A 19,930-nucleotide genomic window follows, 5' to 3' on the forward strand; every position below is an offset into this window, starting at 1 on the left:
AGTGTTTCCTGAATGTTTGCTTTGAAGATTTGAGTGTTTTAATCCATCTAATTTAAACTTCAACCCACACCATGACCGCTAATAAAGGAGAAGTTTGGATATAAGATGAGCAAAAACTGTAGAAAACACTATTTCCAATAAAAGAGTAGAAACCAGAGCAGCAGAAAGGTGCACTGAAAAATGTATTCCAAGGTAGTACAGCAATTTGTCCATACTTGTGTGCCCTTGAGACTGCCAATCAGCAGTTCCGACTAGCCACATGAGGAAGTTCAATTCAAGAGCAGAATCCAGTGTATTATTGAGTATGTTTTCCATTACACCATCCAAACTGTTAGGGTTGTAACATGAGAGTAACATCCTTGGACTGGGACTGAACAAAACTGAAAAAAGCTATTTGAAGGAGGAGGCTTCGACAAAACCTTAAGTATAAAGGATCTAAGAGTTGACTGCTGCTTTCTGTCGGACCAAGGGTCTGTATGTAGCACAGTGGCAGACATGGAAGAGAGAATCTCAAGTATGAGCGACTGCACTGCACCAGGCCTTGACATGATTAACACCTACTGAATAACTGATTGCACACTATAAACTGCTGCCAGCACAAACGAACAGTTGTTAATGCCTGGGACCCCAGGCCAGAGGCAATCCCACCTAGTCATTGACCTGCCTCTGCAATGCTTTTCTTGCTTTTTTAATTTCAATACCACAAAGGCTCTTTTTATGCTAATACAAACTGTTCATTGAAACTAGCAAAAATGGCTTCTGCAGTTGTTTTCAAAAGGTGTTGTTTTCTTCTATGTTGATCTATTAAAACTAAAATAATATTAAGCTTATTTCTGTTGTCTCAGCTCAGGATGTATATTTTAGTTATTTTTTTAAAGGATTAGTCTACCATTTAAAAAAAATATTTTTCAGTTTCATGTGAATTAAAGACAACATTGGACTTTTTGCCTGTTTCATAATTTTTTTATTTGGTCATCAAATTTTTACTTTGCCTTTGCAGGCAACCCACCAAATGACTGAATAGATGGAACTGACTTTTGTCAGTTTGGACCCAATTCAGAAACCCCACAGCGTCAGTCGCTCTCTGTTCTGCAGTTTCACCTGCTGTGTTCAATCAGCTTGATGTGCACGTTGTTCCCCTATTTTAAAAATACTATGTTGAATTATGAAGTGTTTGGGCTGTCGAGAAAATAAAAAAGCTTTGAACAGAACCATGATGGTAAAGTTAAAGCCTGCAGTTTTGCCACTGTTTGCCTGATTTTTCCTTTGGCTTTTTTTAGCCGGGTAGTTTGGCCTCTGGATGGATATTTGTATTTTTACAGGTCAAATGGCGTTGTCTTCTCCTTTCCTGTTCTTTTGTTCTTTTTTCCTACTAGTACAATGCTTGATGCCTGTCCAAGTTAAGCATTTCAGAAAATATCATGAATATTGCATGTTCGCTTCTGGTAACACAATTGATTTTTTTTTTCCTCTTTATTTCTCCTCTCTGTTCTATTTAGGGGTTGTTCTCAGGAGAAAGACAAAGCAGTGTCTTCATCCATAGTGTCCTCGGTGCAGTCCAAAATAACTCAGGTATAGTTCTTTGCTTTTATCTCAGATGTATCCCATTCTGAACTTTATGGCCTACCTAATAAGTGCATTGAGTAGAGTTCTTTGTTTCCATCATATAAAAAAGAAAAAAATGCTAAGTGGTGTGCACTTTAGCATTCAGTTTTTATAGCTTTTGTTTTGGGGAGTTCTATATTAGTTCTTTTTTTGTTGTTACATCAACACGTCCTTTGGAACCTACAGAAGAATTCTGGAGGACATTATATTGTTATCTTTGGATTTGTCTTACAAAGTGGCTCTGACAATTTTTTACAGTTTTGGTACAAAAAAAAAATCACGCTTGAGTACAAAACAATGTAAAAAAAAAAAAAAAAAAAAAGATACAAGGAGTATTCAAAAAGCATTGCACATTATTATGCTTTATTACATTTATAGCAGCATGTAGAAACAGTTACAGCAGTTTATCTTCTGGTTTTACTTGCCACTCATGAGTGTTTTAACAAAATCCCATCTGTTTTCTTTGTGAAGAGTTTGCATTTTGAAACAATCCAGAGATTATCATTCTGCTGCATGAAAAAGCCAAGGCCAAGATTCTAGTTATTCACATGCCCTTGAGTTTTCAACTATTTGTAGAGGATCATTGTGTGCAGATCAAGTGGCTGGAACAGAAGAACTTTAGTCTATTTTGACGACGGTAGTTTGTTGAACTATTTTAATGAGAACCTGTGAGTGTTTAGCCAAGATGCAATAATTTTCAAGGGTTGTGAAACACCTTTGCTAAGTTGCATTTTTTTTTTTATTACTGTTTTCATAAATTTGTTTTCCAATTGAAGACAATGTCGTATACTCATGTAAACCTGGATCCTAGCTAAAATTTTATATGCAAAAAATCCCAAAAAGTTTAAATGGAGCCATGTTCATTAATCACAAAAACCCAGTGAAACACCTTGTTTGCATTCTATTTTTTTTCCTTCTTTCTCAAAATTACTTTGCTCAAATCTCCTCTGTATTTTCCACACTCATGGTACTATTTTCTCCCAACTCATTTCCATCTGTATCCATTAGAATATTTAACTTTTGTGTATTCATTTATTCCTGTATGCAGAATGTTGATAAATTATTGCAAACAATTAGACATGATGATGAAATTTGATTTATTCAGTTTCCCAAATATGTTATATTGTTCCATTATGTTATAGTTTTAGTCTGCATGTAGGCATTTTAGGGGTGTAATCAGCTCTTATGAACATATGACAATACCACCACTGATTAAACCAGATTACCTCTGAGAAACCTCATGGAGGGCAGTGTGCCTTAAAGACCAAGGTTAAAAACACTGCAGTAGACTACGATTAGATTCTAAATACGGTAACTTTAAATAATTTGTTCTCAAAGTAGTGTAAAACATCCCCTAGAAGACAACTTTATTGACTGTCCAAGTAAAAGGACTTGGAAATGTTTCATTAAAATGTGAGTGAAAAGACCTTGAACTAGAGAATTGCTAAAATGTCATTGGAGTTTAAGTGTGCACAATCTTGCAAATGCAAAGCACTGATTGGACACAAATATTTGGTCAGTGTTTATATTTCGTGTTTATTCATTTAAACGCTGTCAGTAATATGTAGTCGGATGATCCTCCATTGTCTTTTATGCTAATCTGACATAGATTTTAGTAACAAAGTTGTTGAAGCGTAAGTTGAATAATTGGATCATTGTGATGATGCGAAAGGAAAGATTGATCAAAATGTTACCTTATCGCAGCTGATATTGTCGTCTCAATTTTCAAAATTAATATTGCTGTGTCTAGTTTTCTAATTTTGTGCAGTCCATCCCTAAAAAAGGTGCAGCTTTGACCCTCCGATCAAACCAAAATCTGCTGTTTTAAAGCTATTTGAGTATGAATTCTTTCTAACCTATCACAAGATCTTAAGGTGTTTTCTTGCCAACAATGAAAAGAGGAAAAATGAGCTGCTGTAGTTCATTGTGAAGATCCGACATTTATTTAAACTTGTGAAAAATTCTCCCACACACTTTGTGGTCTCCCCCATAACCGTTTTGGAAATACCCTTAGGACTGCTCCAAGTCTTCACTTTCTTGCCTGTCAGCTACAAACAGATTTTATATGAGAATGCTTATTTGGCAAACTCAGACTATCTTTGAACACTGCTGTTCAAGTGTGTGCTGCTTATACCTCAGAAATAGCAGCAACAAAAAAGGCCTACCCATTTATTTTTCTTCCCTCACTCAAACGGTGACAGGCTACCTGCCAGTATGCTAATGCAGATTTATCTCTAGACAGACATCACATTCTGAGAGAAGTAAATCACAGGAGTGAGAAAAATAGGACATATTTTTGTCATGTAACGTTGTATGACGAGGTGGTATAAAATAAATGGATGTTGAGTTTGAATCACATTTTCTTTCCTTAGCCTGACAGATTTGAGTAATCTTTTTGTTTTGGGCCATTCATAGAGCTTAGATTTTATTTTATTTTTTTCACTTTGGCTGATTCCTAAATATGGAAAAATAATAAGTCAAGATGACAATATCACATCAAGAGTAATAGACAATGTTGTGATGCAGCTGAATATTGTTAAATCTACACATTTGAGTTCAATAGACATGCACTACTCCAAACACAAGCAACACATACTTGAAAAGCACGACATGTCTACTTGTTACGCCAAAAATCTTTCATTCCTCCCTGTTTAGACCTACATTACATGCATTTTTCAGCACACCAGTGAACACCACAGGAAAATACAATAGTTTTTAATTTCTTACTATCTTTTTTGCTTAATGTAAAAATAGTGTTTTGTTTAAGTCTTCATGATGCTGTAGCATTTGTTGACTTACAAACACATGTGGCAGTCTTAAAGTAAAAGCCAGGAAATACATGTATACATAAATGGCTTTTTATTACATCTAAGGCAACGTCTGTCTGACGGTCTGATTCTTTGATTCTTGTTTTCCCCAGCCTGACATCAAACGTGGTCTAAATACCAAAACGAAATCTAGAAATTTGTGTTTATGTTTCATAGTGTGTCTGTGTGTACATTCTTTTAAAATGATTTATTCATGTCAGTCATATGTCTATTAATGTATTTGCATTCATAATTTGGACTTAAGGACCAGGTTTGCAGGTTATTGCTGTAAATATTTACTTACTAAATGAGTACCACAGATAAAAAGGTGATGAAGAGATATTTGTTCCTGGCAAAACAACAGAGATGCTCCAGTGTAGATCATAATTAGACGCTTTGACACTTGATGTAATGAAGGTCAACAATGTTATTCAGTAAACACTGGTGCCACTTAAACTCTATTCAGCACTCATACTGCTGTTCGCCACTGCCTGTGTGGGAGAGAAGGAGCTTCAATCTGTCTCTACAGTTTAGGCAATAAACACAAAACAGAAAAAAAACTACACATTTTCTTTTTGTTTTCCAATTAAGACAAAACCACAAAAGCAAAATTTCTTCTGTGTACTCATTATCTCTCACGACCTCTTTCTCTGCCTTCATTTCTACTCTCTAACAACATTAGCTTGTTCATGAACATGCAGCGAACATGTTTTGAAACTAAACCACTCACTACGTATATCCCATTTGTGATTTTTTGCGAAGATGCATCAAAGGTTTCATCTTATTTTAATCTGTGCAATGTCCTCCACTCTCTCTTTTTTTCCATCCATATTTGTGCTAGATTATTGCTGTACCTTTAGTATACATCTAATACTGCTTAACACATTATCAAATACCCTAACCACTTAGCTTTGTAATGTGATAAATACCAGATCCAGCATATCCTTTTCTTTTACTCTACAGCAGATCAAGTAGACCTGTATTCTATTTTCACAAGTCTGTTTTAAATGACATGTAATAAGTTTGAAATACTTTAGTATTTGTCTAAGTAAGTGTAAGTGCTGCAGTTCTTCAGCAACACCCCAATTAATGTGATCATAATGCCAAAAATATAATTTAAATGTAACAAATATAGGTTTCAGAGTTAAACTGTTTTTATTAATCCTTTTTATGATTGAATTTTCTGGTCAAATTTGATTTGATTTATTTTTTCCAGTTTTGAACAACTGAAAGAAAAAGACCCAGACCATATTTCTTTAAAATATTGAACATTTTCTAAAGCTGGGAGTCACATTCACTTAAAAGATTTTTCAACAGACTCAGAGCCCGTAGAGATTATTCTGTGTTCTCCTAAAAGGAATAAAGAATTAATAGATCACATAGTGGATTTTAAATAATTCAGATTTGTTTTTACTGATAAAACAAATTCAGATTTTTGATTGTGGGTGTGACACTACAAATCCAGCCTTATGCTTTTTTCTAGCCATACTGTACTGCAACATTTTATTTAAAGTGTCTCCCTGAAGTAAACTCGTATATGCAGTTATCTCTACAAATTCAGTCTTACTCAAAATCAGAAAATTATTTGTGACACATCTACTTACCGGTGTGAATGTACAAAATATACTCAAATGTCTTGAGTAACCAATTGTCCTCTTCATGTTAAAACAAACACCAATGATTAATTACTCATGGCTTTACTCACTCTAGTTGTGATTCATCCATTGATATTACAGATCTTTCCCAGACGTGTCGTATTCTTACTGTAAACACCCTGTTTATTGCTTGCAATGCATTTCTTTGTTGTGTGTTTGACTTTGCAATGTGCAGCAACACATTCCACCCTTGCTCTGTCACTTCAAGTTTATTTCTGCTTTATCATGTTGAGCCTTTCTGTCTGTGGAACAGAAAGATGCTTTGATCAACTCTAAATGTTGGAGGCACAAGTTCAACTGTAAAGACAACCTTTGTTGAGGGACAATCAAAACCTGATTATTATTGACTCTTGATGGTCGCAAGTCCTTCCCAGTGCAAATTGCTCATGTGTTCAGCCTCGTCTCACAATTACCTCATAAATTAACACAATAAAGTCTATGCATGTATTTATTTACATTAAAGACATTGATGTTAAGTGATTCGTAATCAGCCATGTCAACATTTCTTATCATGAAAAAACTAATTTTATTCCTCATCTTGCACTACTATTTCCAGTTACTGAAATTACCTTTATTTCTCATTCTCATGTTTAGTTTAACCTTCAACAAATTGTGTTCTCTATGTCTTTGTCCGATTTACTACTTGTGCTAAAACCATTTGACTGGTAAATTTAATACGTTAGCCAGTACTTAAAGATTGTATGTCAGTAATTATTTTTGTAGAAAGACTACTGGGAACTTTTAAAGCACCTCACACAAGACTACAAAATTTCAACATATAAAACCCCAAATCAAATTTCTTGTAGGTTTAACCTAAAAATAAAATAATGTAAAAGTGTGAATAACCAATACAGGATTTGGGTTTATGGATTATCTTTGCCTCTTTAGCACATTTCATAAACAGTTCAGCTCATTCAATAGGCAAATGTTTCAGTTACAGCTCTGGTTTTAAAGAGACAGCATCATGTAAAATGGACTTTTGAGCTTTATATCATGTTATATTGTTAGCTTATACAAGCTACTTGTCAGTCCAACATTGGTAAAAATGTTGTTGTTAAAGGGTTAACAAAGGAGCGCTGATGTGATTATTTCCTGAAGGTGCAGTGTTGCAAAGAGCAGACATTTTTCTTAGAGAGACAGAGGTCCAAGTTTAAGGTGTTAAATTACAAAGTGAAATTTCTTTTTCATCATATTTGATGTTCACAATATTTTTAGAACAATTGAATGAAATGCAGTTACTTGATTACTACATTTCAACATTGAAATGTAGTAACTTTTCAATGTTACTACATTGAATTTCAATGTACTTTTGTAATTGCACATATGCTATTAAAAAGCACTATATGCCTGGAATAAAAATAACACTTGTCAATTAAAAAATAGGCATTAGTCCTTTGTTGGTTTTATTGTTTTCTCAAGATTAGGAAGTGTAGGAAAGCTTTAGGTCAACATGTCAGACATTCATAAAAATCTTTCCTTTAATTGAAACATAAAGGCTATTCATTTAATTTTCATATCACATCAGGTCATCAATTATTTTTGCTTTGTCATTTTCCCAGGACATTAACTGTTCAGAAGAGCTGAGTTACTGTTAGTTATTTGCTCGATTTGTGGGAGATTATGTGTTCTGTGTCTGTGTTTCCTCGACACAGCAGGGCCTTCAAGAAAAAAATGACCTTTTGAATAATTTGATGTGACAGCTCCTCCCCCATGTGATTACAGCTGTTAATTTGTCTCGTCTGTCAGGAGAGTTCAAGGGTGGAATTTTGTCCATGCGTGTATGAATCACTCATGGGACGCAATGAAAATTAACACTTCTTTTTCTGCAGTGCAGGCATTTGGCTGCCAGTCAGCAGAATTGATAAAAAGTCTACCTGAAACAGAAGTGGGGAAGGAAAGCAAGGTCTTCAAACTAAACTTTCCAGCAGATTTCTGCACTGAATTTTTAATTTCTTCTGCTTACAACTGCAGCTTTTCCTACAAATTAGCATTTTATTTTTCATTTCAGCACACCAGTTACTTGAAAAGTAACTAGCAGAAGTGTATCAATATGCTCACTGATATTGATACACCTTAGTGGGTGTTTTGACCTTTCCTGATAGATTCAAGATTGACTCCACTGTGCAGCAACAAAAGACTAACATGGTTCTTTTTATAACATCCTTTTAGTCAAGCCAATGGCATTTGGCCAGAACCCCCAGCTTTGCTCTTTTCTGAGAAACGCCTTCCTCACAATTTAACGGCTGCGTTTATTCATGCAAGTTTCCAGCAAAGTCGAAACAAAAACAAATCAGTGAGCTTAAGGCCACTGCAAGCTGCTTAGTTGATTCCCTATGGGAGTGGCGTTGCGACCAGCCCTTTTCACGCCTCAGGGAGTCACTTGATTAATTATACACAGAATAATTATTCATTGAGGAGCTGTAACGCAGTGCAAAGACAACAGAAAAGCATTACAACATCAGCGTAATCCCTGTTGTCAGTTATTTCAAGTGATGGTAATTAGTTTACATATCAGTCTAGAGTGTTGCTCTGGTTCAGGCTCTGATTGCAGATCAATTGGGCTTGTAGAGAAAATTAGAGAGCATCCACTATAGTAAATCTAAAGCACACAGGGAGTGTTAGTGCACAGTAGATGTGGGTCTGTATTAGATTCCCACGTTATTACCTTAGACCAAAATAAAACTGCAATTGTTTTCTATAATCAGACTTTTTGATAGGGAACATATAATGTTTCCTATCAGTTTCCTTAAAAAAAAAAAGTAAAAAAAAAAAAAAAACATTTTAACTCTTGAGACATTCTGTTATCAGAAACAAGCTTCTTGGCTGAATGAAATGTGATTTGAATCTTCTATCTGATATGGTTTTAAATAATTTTTGGACTTTGTTAACTGCTACGCTAGCCACTAATTGTTTATAGTCTCTTCAGCAAAGAGACTATAAATGACAAAGGACTGTATTCAATCTCAGCTTATTTCTATTTGATTTGTATTCATAATTGGCAGAGTTTAGGAGGATGCTGTAAATGTCAGCACTGTGGCCACTCCTGTGGGAGACCCCATGCTGTTTGTTTACATAGGTCAGTAAACGTAAATGAATCATTTAGAATTCTAATGAAGTCCCAAAGGTAAATGTTCAACAGAAATTGGTTGTTCTGATCCTTACCTAAAAAATGACCATGGCAACACACACAACCAAATTTTAAGAAATAACTCCACACGTCGTATTCTGACATTATCTTCTTTGATCCCTGTCTTTGTATAAATCCTCATGGTATTTTGAATTACTACAGCTGAAACACTCCTGGACATCTTCACAACATAACAGGAAGCCATACACTGCTCTGTTTACTTCTGGACGGTGTTCTCCTCAGTACTCTGCCTCGTCTCTGACCTAAGGCCATTCAGCTATCGCTCTGTCGGGGATTGTATTTTTGGTTTGTTCTTATTTTATTACCGTATTTTCCTTACCTCAAGTCGCTCTGGGATATAAATCAAGAGGAAATAAACATCAATTTCACTGGAAGTTACATTATTTAGAAATTAATATAATTTCTAAATACATTAATTTCTTAATTAATGTATAACGGGGACCTTGTTGATGATATGACCTGGTAAGAAGTTGTGTTCAGTTACCTGCTTTTCAACAAACTCATGAAAATTGTCAACCATGGCTTGGACGTCTGCTGCCAAAAATGTCTGATACACCAATATTTGTGCTCTAAATCGGGGAGGTCAGAAATGACTCCACTCTGCCAGCAAAGTGTGCAGCAGAACACAGCGTTGACGCATGCATTGTTAACACTTTATCGTTTCATGCAAGGCAAGGCATGAAACGATGACACCAAGAATACCCGCCTGGAAGGTCACTTTTTATTCATCTCCTTGGCAACTACCAGGATGAGGAGGCGTAACTTCTGCCTACCTTGGTACCATGTTCTTTAAGCACCTGACTGTGGAACCCATCCTCCAGCTCTGGCCATCTTCCTTTCTACCCACCGTTAGCTTTCCTCACGACTGCAGAAGGGAATGTTTAATTGTTGGCTCATGTCTGAGAGTATGACGTTTCAGTCAAGAAATACTTCTTGAACAATGAAAAAATCTTATGAGTTCCACCTGAATATATGTTGCAGGACTAGTCACACCATACCAAAGAAGTGCAACTTAATAATCAGGAAAATCTGTTTCTCTAGCCAGGAATACATACAATGTTAAGTGGTGCATAGTGGTGAGATAAGTTATTAAACAGCTATATGACCTCTATCTTGCCATCTGTAGTTTTAAAGTAACATCAACATAACGTGGATTTTTTGTAACAGAATATTTTCAAAGAGCCAAATTAAGCTTTCTTCTAATTGTGTGAAAATAGCTTTTCAACCTGCTGACTAGCAGTGCATATCAGAAGGTGAGGAAGGACTTATACTGGAGTCATATATGCTTCACTTAACAGGAGAAAACTTTTGTAAATGCTGTGTTTTTCCTGGCATCTTAATTAAAATAACTGTAAGCTGTGAAAATGGTATGAAATAATTTAGCAGCTTTGAATGTCTTCTGGAATCATAAATTAATATGGCTGATTTTTAAAATGCACCTTTTGCTTTTGTCTTTCAGGATCTGATGGCCAAAGTGCGAGCCATGCTTGCTACGTCCAAGACCTTCCAGCCTCCCACTTCCTAAAGAGGGCAGATCTTTATTTTGTAGCCACTGCAGCCTCCGTCGGTCAGAGAGCGGCGTTCTCCAATTTCCTGGAGATTCATCTTGCTCTCATCGGTGTTTATCAGCGACGTCTTTATCTATGATTTATTATATCAGTTATGTTTGATCTGCAGACTCTGTTTAGCTACGGAACGTCCTTTGCAGTGTCGTAAGAATGAAGCAAGCTGGAGCCGTAAGTGTCTAGTTTCACACCTGACTGGAGGCGGCGGCTCATTTGCTGGGAGATTAAGACACAGTTGATATGTTTTGGTGCAGCGAGAATCAATTGTGGAAGTAATCCATGTGTTATGCATTCTGTTTTATGATAAACCCGCAAAATGATGTCAGTCATTTCTGCAGCGTTATGTGGAGCTGTGGCAAGTGTAATTATCTCCTTCTGTGAAGGTTTGTGTTTGATAATTTCATTTCTCTCACATATCTGCTTTTCAATGCTGCTGTTTCCTTCTCTCTCTCTCTGTTTCTTTCTGTTTCCTTCTTTCTTCTCATTATTCCACCCTCTAACTGGAGAAGTGGTTTTAATTTTTTACTCAATCCCTCAGCTGCACGGTGTGGCCTTCTATTTCTGTTCCTGGTTTCTACTGTAATGAGTTTGACGCAGGGCAACTTTGTAAACTGAACAGTCAATAAAGTCTCAGTTGTGAATCATGTCTGGTGTTTAATCTTTTTAAGATCAAACCTCATTTAAGAGATAAGGAAATAAAATGTTTAAATAAACTATAAATAAAATGTATTTTAGGCATCTTGAGATTTGGATTTTAAATTAAATTTCAAAGCAAAAACTGGAGTGATAGTTTGAAAATAACATGTAAAGTTCCACAAAGATTCCTAGGAGTTGACTTTAACTAAATCTATTGATTCTAGACGTTCTAAAACAGACTATTTGTAACGATTTGAGTGGTTGCAACATATTTAAAATTTTAAACTGCTCTGTGGAAGATATTAGAGATGCAATTGAAAACTGCAAAAAAAAAAAAAAGGTAGATTGTGCAATTATCTGTGACTAATTCCACCATTTAGTTTTGTGATCTGTTACATCTTCCCGTTAGGTACTTTGTTATGAGCTACTAGCCACAATTAGGATAATCACATGAGGAATATTGCAGTACTTTGCCTGGGATCAGTAAATGGAACAATGTCCGTTTGCGTGCTGATCTGTAGTTTTTCTTTTTTTGCAAACCAACTCATTCAACATGCATTAACAGGTTAGGTACAGTTGTTTGTGGCTGTGATTTACAGTCTTACCTTTTCTAGTAGAATGTATTCACAAGAAGTACACTATTCCTATTTTGCACTTAAATAAAAATTAACATTGATGTAGTAAAAAGGGTTTGCAAGCCTACTGGTTCAATCTGTTTTTACTTTTTTCCACACCAAAATCTTTCATATTATCAAACAAATCCTAATATTGGATTAAAAAGAACTAAATCAGTACAAAGCACTCTTCGTTTCTAATGTGATATCGCCTGTGGTTTTGACCTTGGCTCTCTCTGTCTGCTTCTTATTGTTAAAGCTTGAACACTGACCTTAACTTAGGTAATTGTGACCACCCGGTCATATTGTTGATGTGCTCTTGGAGTAATTTTGGTTGATTGGACTGTCCTGTGAAGGTTCACCACTGCTTCATGTCTTCTCCATTTGTGGATAATGGCTCTCACTTTGGTTTGCTGGTGTCTCAAAGTCTTAGAAATAGTTTTGGAAACCTTTCTAGACTGATGGATGCCATTGACTTTTTTTTTCCATTTTCAGACTTTTTAGATGTTTCCTCTCTGCTTTTTATTTCATCTTTATTTTACCAGGATAAAAAAAAAACCTCTTTTTGACATCTTTCAGCTTTGCGAGAGGTGTTTGCTTGTGAACCTGGGCTAAGATTTCTAAAATATGTTATTTAGTCACAGTTGCTTATATTAATTAGTTGTTTGTTTTTTTCTTTAATGAGAATACTATTTGGAAGCTGCTTTAAGTTTACTCAGGTTATCTTTACCCAATATTAAAATTTATATGATGATCTAAAGTACTTAATGTTGACAAGAACAACTGAAGCATGAAGGCAGTGGACACATCTAAGCTGTTCTCTTGTAGCTCTTCCTGTATGATTTGAGTGAAACCTGAATGTCAATTCCTTTGAAGCTTTTGTCTTTTTCTCTCTTTTTTGTTTACTTTTCTGCAGGTTTGTTGTTTTCAGCATCATCCATCTTTCCATCAACTCTTACCAATTTTCCTATCCCAGCTGATACTTCATTGTGGGGCAAGAATTATTTTTGATTTATGTTTATGTACAGTATCAATTTTATTCCACACAGCGTTTTGCATGTGAGGAAAAAGTTTAAATATGTAAGTGCGAGTGCTTTTAACCGCACATGACAAAAAGTTCATTAACCTTATGGCTTTACTTTAATAACAGCTTGGGAAAATGATCCTGTGACTGAGTTAGGAAGTACAGTGCTGTTGGGTAATTCTACCTTAATTACTTTAGAGACTATTTGTCAGTTCATAACAGAAAAATTAGTCAGACTGATAATCAATTTCAAGGTTGTGTGGTCAAAATCAATTATGAAAAAAAAAAAGGTTTGTTTTACTTTGTGTATAAACCTGTTCTCACCTTTTTGTTTTATACCTGTGGAAATAATTTTGTGCCAAAGTACTTATATCACGCTGTGCTATTTATTAGCATTATTGACTTAATTATAAAGAATATTTATTGTAAAAATGCTCAAAACCCACATGTAATTGAACTTATTATTCTTATCTTAAAGCATTCTATTGTTCTCTATACCTATTTATCTTGGATCTAATTACAAAACTTTTTATGCCCCTTGAATCTTTTCACATTACAGCACAAATTCCATTATAAGTCATTAGGAATTTATGTAAGATCAATCCAAAGTAGAACATTGTCATCATTTGTGAAGTGAAACAAAAGATATCTGTGGTAATATTTAACCAAGTTAAGGTTTACAATACATTGTACAATCTTTTGCAAATAATTCTAAAACATTTAACTCTTTTATAAGAAGTTGTTCAGACTTTGATTTCTTCTGTCAGTTAAATTTCTTGTTTTATATAGATATATAATTGATCATAGAAGTCTTGAACTTTTTCCTCCTTATGATCTTAAATATTTCTGCTAATGTTTGATCTCTTTCAGTTTTTTATTTTATTTTTATTTTTATTTTTTTTTATTGTAGACTTTATGTGCAGTTTAAAAAAAACAATTAATTGCTTCCCAAGCTTACAATCTGACGGGCCAGTTGATCTCAATACAGCCTAGCCATACGACTGGCTGCATTTCAGTGAATTTAGGCTGACTTTAGCGCTTTGTTTTCCAAAGGGTGCCTGACAGAGTGTAAAATTGGGCTGGATTTGTTTCTGCTTTATTGGCCTTCGTTATCAACTCTGCTAATACTGCTTTGTCTTGTCTTTTCATGTAGTTCCTAATAGAAACCTAACAAACTTAAGAGCTCTGTTTTTAAATTAGTTTACTTAATTAAACACAACCTTGTAGGCAAACTTAAGACTATGGAAAGTTTGTCTCAAGGAAGCATATTAAATAGTTTAATACTTCATACAAACACACACACACACACATATATATATATATATATATATATATATATATATATATATATATATATATATATATATATATATATATATATATATATATATATATATATATATATATATATATATATATATATATATATACACAGTATATACCGTATATCTTTCCTACATTTGGGAGGAGACAATCCCAGTGGGTTGCTCCAAAAGGTTGTCTGCCAGTCCCCCACAGTTTGATTCCTATTGAACACACATTCATCACACAGAGTTAAGAGTTGGCAAAAACTTCTGCAGTTGGCATGGCTCAGAGTTGTCTTGAAGGTTTGGGTGGTAAAGAGGGATCAGAAGCAGAGACAGGACAGACTGCTGCGGTGTTCCTGTGTGACTGATCACCACTTCAGACTGGATCCTCCCCTAGCGGAACATTTTGAAAGCTGTCTGACGAATAATCACCCATCTTGAGGTGCTTGTCACTCAGCAAAGAAGGCATGAAAAAAAACACGCCTCTCTCCACCACCATCTGGGTAAGAGTGACCTTTCTGCAGCAGATGACAGCATCATTAAATTGTGGATGGGCTGGTTGGGAAACTTGAAAAGGGTAACGAACACTCCTTATCTGTGATCCAAAATGGGCCAGAATTAGTCTCGCCAGAAGCTTAATATGACGTGAGGTCAGGGTGACCAAGTTTGAAGTTGTTGAGGCTGTTTCCATAATGTCAAGTACATATGGATTCAACTAAATTTGAAACGGGGAGGAGATGTTTTTCTGACAATGTTTCATTTTCAAATCATTCATTACTTTTGTTGGTCTATTTTTTTAAAAATCCAATAAAATACATTAAAGTTTGAACTTGTAAGGTGAACAAATATTTTAAGCAAGACAGTATATAAAAAAATACATTCAGAAATATTTTACACACACTTCCTTTTGCAGATACTTCACATCTAAGTCTAATTGACCATGTCTTTGCTGACTCTACTGCTTAGCTTTAGCCTGCTGGTGTAGTTTTACAACCCCCAGCCTGTCTTGACTCTCTTGGTTTTAATCACACAAGAACTACAGAACAGTTGCCTGCAATTTTACAACAATAATTTTGAAGCTGTTTGGAAAGAAGGTGAAAGGCGTTAGCTACACATTAAACACTGTATAGTCAGCTAAATCTAAAATGAAGACTTGACTCACTGTTGTGCACCAATACCTTTTTTTCTGGGAGATAATGGATTGGGAGAAAAAGATCCTGGGTTAGAACCTCAGTCTGTGTGAAGTTCAGCTTCTGCCCAAGATCCAAAAATATACATTGGGTTAATTGGTTGCTTGTTTCCACAATGCCCTCTGATGGATTGGCAATCTGTCCAGTGTGTGTTCTTCCCCCCACACCAACACATTCGGAGGGGAAAATGTAGATGTCTGAAACTATTTCATCTCAAAAATATATTCAAGACAGAAAACATGTGCTGTTGCTGTTGATAAACTGATAAACGGTGATTCATGGCATTCACTGTGCATGATTGTTTTTTGTTTTTTTTAAACAGCTACACTTGCACTGTCTGTGTGGAAGATTGCAGGGGGCAGAAGGAGCAATTTGTGCTTCTCACCAGGAAATAATAAGCTTTAACAACTGAGGGCTGGGAGTCAAGTTCAGAGGACAGACAACGTACAGTAGTGAGATTCTTTCTTGGTGAAGAGAAAAGGGAAAAGAAAAAACTAGAACTGTTGAAATCCAGAGGTTCTGCTTAAACTTTCTGAGCTTTAAAGGGTTTTTAGAGTAGCAAAAAAATTATGTAAAGGTGAAAAGAAGGAACATTGTTGAAAATCAGCCAGAGTCTCTGTCGAAAGAGAGCCCTTTATCAAAGGCAAGCATTTTTCTGATGCTTGACTAAAATAGCAATGTTCCCCATAAGAAAATATTTTTTGTGTATATCAAATCATTATCATGCTAGAAAAAAAAACACATTAGTCACATGCCTGCAGAAACTGATAGTCACTCCTTGATGCCAGTAATCTTTCTAGATAAATCTCTATATTTGTCCTATAATGCAAAAGGAAGGCATGAGAAACTGTTGTATTCATGTAATGTATGACAGCAACAGCTTTTCTCCTATGAAACGAATATTGACCTATTGTAGAGCACCTGACTAAAACTCAAATGATAAGCAGATCAAATTTCAGCTAGTGATCTAATCGTAATAAGCAGCTCTCATATGAAAAAAAAAATCCATTAGTTGAATTCAATAATTCTATTATCAGCCTATAAACCGGTAAACCATTAACATGCTCTTTCATTCACAATTCTTTTTTGTATTACGTTACATATAATTTGCAGAGAAGAATGGGCAAAAACTGGATGCACAAAACTTGGAAAGACATATCTTAAAAGATTTGCCGCTTAATTTAAAAATCCCGCATTGCCCCTTTTACTTCATGAATAAGTTTGTTTATCTGTCGTCTAATATAAGAATAAAAAAAAATAATCTGCTGATTTAATGTGGTCAACTGAGAAACATCTGAAGAGGTATGAATTTATTTGCAAGGCAGTGTACTTGCTGATGAACTGTTAACAATCCATCCAGTTATCCAGGGATTGACATTAGCAGGAAAACTCAGTGGTGTATCTGTTTCCAGCAGGTCAGATGTAAGCCATGCCTGTAACTCATTCTGTCAGCTCAGTCGGCTGGGATACCGCCGCAGCTCGGGATAAAGCTAATATCTGATACCCAGCTGTCTGTTATCTTCCAGAAATCCTAACTCCTACCATTGGCCTCACCCTAATCTTTACCTCCTTCCACAGATTCTCAATCAGATTCAAGTTATTACTCTGAGTCACTCCAAACAATAATATTACCTCCAGATGAAAAGAACCCCATAAGACATTGGTCAAATTAAAACATTACATTGAATTCAAATATGCCAAGAGGTCTGAGTACATTATTTTGCTTCTACCACAAACAGCAAAACAACACCAGTCTTATTGGTCTCCTGATAAAGCAAATGAGGCTGAATTGTGTTAAATGCACTGGAGAAATCAAAGAACATACTGTCAGTACTTGTTTAGTGTAGATCTTAGATGAGACTAGAGCAGGGGGTGTCAAACTCCAGTCCTCAAGGGCCGCTGTCCTGCAGTGTTTAGATGTGCCACAAGTAAAAAAAACGCTGGATGAAATGGCTTAATTACCTCCTCCTTGTGTAGACCAGTTGTCCAGAGCCTTGCTAATGACCTAATTATTCTATTCATGTGTTGTGCAGCAGAGGCACATCTAAAAGGACAGCGGCCCTCCAGGACTGGAGTTTGAGACCCCTGGACTAGAGCTTGGACGTCCTGCTTTGTGCTAATCAGTCACCTAAAATCACAATATTACAATCGCTTTGAACTTTGTATTGCAGCATTAAGAAATATGAAACGGTTCAACATGTAAGAGCACTTTTATAAACCCATGTGTGAAAAAGCAGGGTGAAAATCACTGAATCTCATGCTGCATGACTGCATACATTCTTACCACCTTTCCTTGATACGGTGCAGCCTATCGGTCAGAAATTCAGCCAGTGCTTCATCTGGCCAATCCAGTTCATATAAAGGGACACTTCCTTTATAGTTTTTGCCTTTTATCTGTCAGCACAGCTGTGCTGGATTTGATGAGAGAAAGAGGCCAGTGACGCTTATGTGGCATTTTTCAAATAGTAATTGAGCACTACTTCTGTGGAATAGATAAGTACGAGTCAAAAGGCTCCACTGAAGCAGATTTACATGAAGAGAGCCTTTCAGTGCCAAAGCAGATTGTCTAATAGTGCTTCTTAGCACGTTTGAAGATTGTTTAATGTAAAAACTCTTTTTTATTTATTTCTGAAGACAAAAAAGGAGCATCTAATAAAAGTTTACTCATATCTTTAACATCATATATGGAAACTAAGTAAAAGTAGGCGATATGTTTTATGTTGAAAAAACATTAGACTTAAAGAGCAATAGGGCAATTCTTCACGTTAGTCATATATCATCTTCAGTTGTCAGCTTTACTTCTCGAACTCTGAACTCTACTATAACATTCATGTCACGTTGAATACAAACCTATTAAAACCCATTCACCTCTGACTTTTGCTCTCAGTACTGAAGTGTGACAGTAACTTTCAGTTGAGGTCAAAGGTCATCTCCAGTCAGAATTGTCAATAATGGAAACATAGGAGGGTTTGTCAACTTTACATTTATAATGTGTATTCTTTAATTCAAAGCTGCACGACTCACAGCCCAGGACTTGTAGTTATCCTTACCCCCAGCAGTTCTTTCCGTCAGTCTGAGAAGTAAACGTATCAGTACAGAAAACCTTTCTGGGCTTAATTCTGGTCATTCACAATCAACGTTGTCCTTTTAGGAGAAGTGAATGTGTTCATTTTAAAAGAAATCCATTTCTTATTGCTCACACATTGTAAATTCCTGCATTAGGGAAACAAGACTCATTTTTAGAAAATAAAAACAGCAAAAACATGATTGCTAGGACCCACAACCATATTTTCAAACAAATTCAATGTTTTTTTTTGTTTTTTTTTTATCATTATTTATACTTTACATCTTGAAGTTCATCAGACTTTCTGTGAACTCCTAATTAGAAATCCATGACTCCCCTAGACTCTAGACATAAAATCAGATAGAGGTCATTTAATCAAAGTGCTTGTCCCTCGATTTGATGAAAACCCAAATTTATCTTACCACCACAGACGGTGTGGATGGCAAGGGAGGCAAAAATAAATCTCCAAAACTTTATTATTAACAGTGCCTTTCACTGTTAAGAGAAAGGCAGCAAAAAAGGACATCTTAGGGGCACCAAACCAAAATAACAATCTTCAGACACTTGCAACAAGTGATGGCAGTAAAACACACTCTCTGTCCTACCATTACAGATGTAGAAGTATCAAGTTTGCTACTTGACTAACATGACTTTAAATGAAACATCGTGCTTTGGTCCGGTAAGGCTACAAATTAGTTTGTCGGTAACAAATTTTTCCAACATAAAATGAGGTTCTATGTGGAAAAGAACCTCAGGCACTTTGTTTAGGATGGTGGAGAATTTTTGAAGCTGTGGACTTGTTTCCTCTTCAAAGGACCTGCAAATATTGGAAGAGCTAACAATCATGACCTTTCTCAAATTTAATAATAGCCCGGTTGACAAAAATATTATTATTATTATTATTATTATTATTATTATTATTATTATTATTATTATTATTATTATTATTATTATTACATATTTTTAGGCTTTCATCAGGATCCAAAGCATGGGGCCAAATCAAGAGAGGAATAGACAATGAAGAGAATGAAACATGAGAGGACTTGGAAGGATCATGAGAATAAAAGGAGAAATTATCCAAAATCATTCTCTGTATTATCCAACCTACTGACATGTCAAAGAAGAACCATAAGTGCTATTAAGCTGGCAAAACTGGACTGTGTGAAGTATTGACAGGAGTGATGTTGCTAAAAATAATACTAATAAGAACTGACTGTATGAATGCAAATAAAACCTTGAATTTTTAGAAAAGAAAATTAGTAACAAAAGACTTTTAATAGACTGTGTCTGGCACTGTAAATAGAGCACCATATTT

At 35.4% G+C, this 19,930-nt stretch overlaps 1 protein-coding gene across 1 annotated transcript in view; it reads left to right on the forward strand.

Moving 5' to 3' along the window:
• The window catches only part of LOC122846934 (splicing factor SWAP), a 53,308-nt gene extending 41,887 nt beyond the window's left edge, over positions 1-11,421 (forward strand). Inside the window, exons 18-19 of the mRNA XM_044144196.1 lie at positions 1,500-1,572; positions 10,675-11,421. Coding sequence (XP_044000131.1) covers positions 1,500-1,572; positions 10,675-10,740 — 139 coding nt within the window. The 3' untranslated portion in view covers positions 10,741-11,421. The remainder of the gene's footprint in view (positions 1-1,499; positions 1,573-10,674) is intronic.
• Positions 11,422-19,930: the final 8,509 nt, after the last annotated feature.

Source organism: Gambusia affinis, linkage group LG17 (genome assembly GCF_019740435.1).
Source record: "Gambusia affinis linkage group LG17, SWU_Gaff_1.0, whole genome shotgun sequence".
In the NCBI taxonomy this organism is placed as follows: domain Eukaryota; kingdom Metazoa; phylum Chordata; class Actinopteri; order Cyprinodontiformes; family Poeciliidae; genus Gambusia; species Gambusia affinis.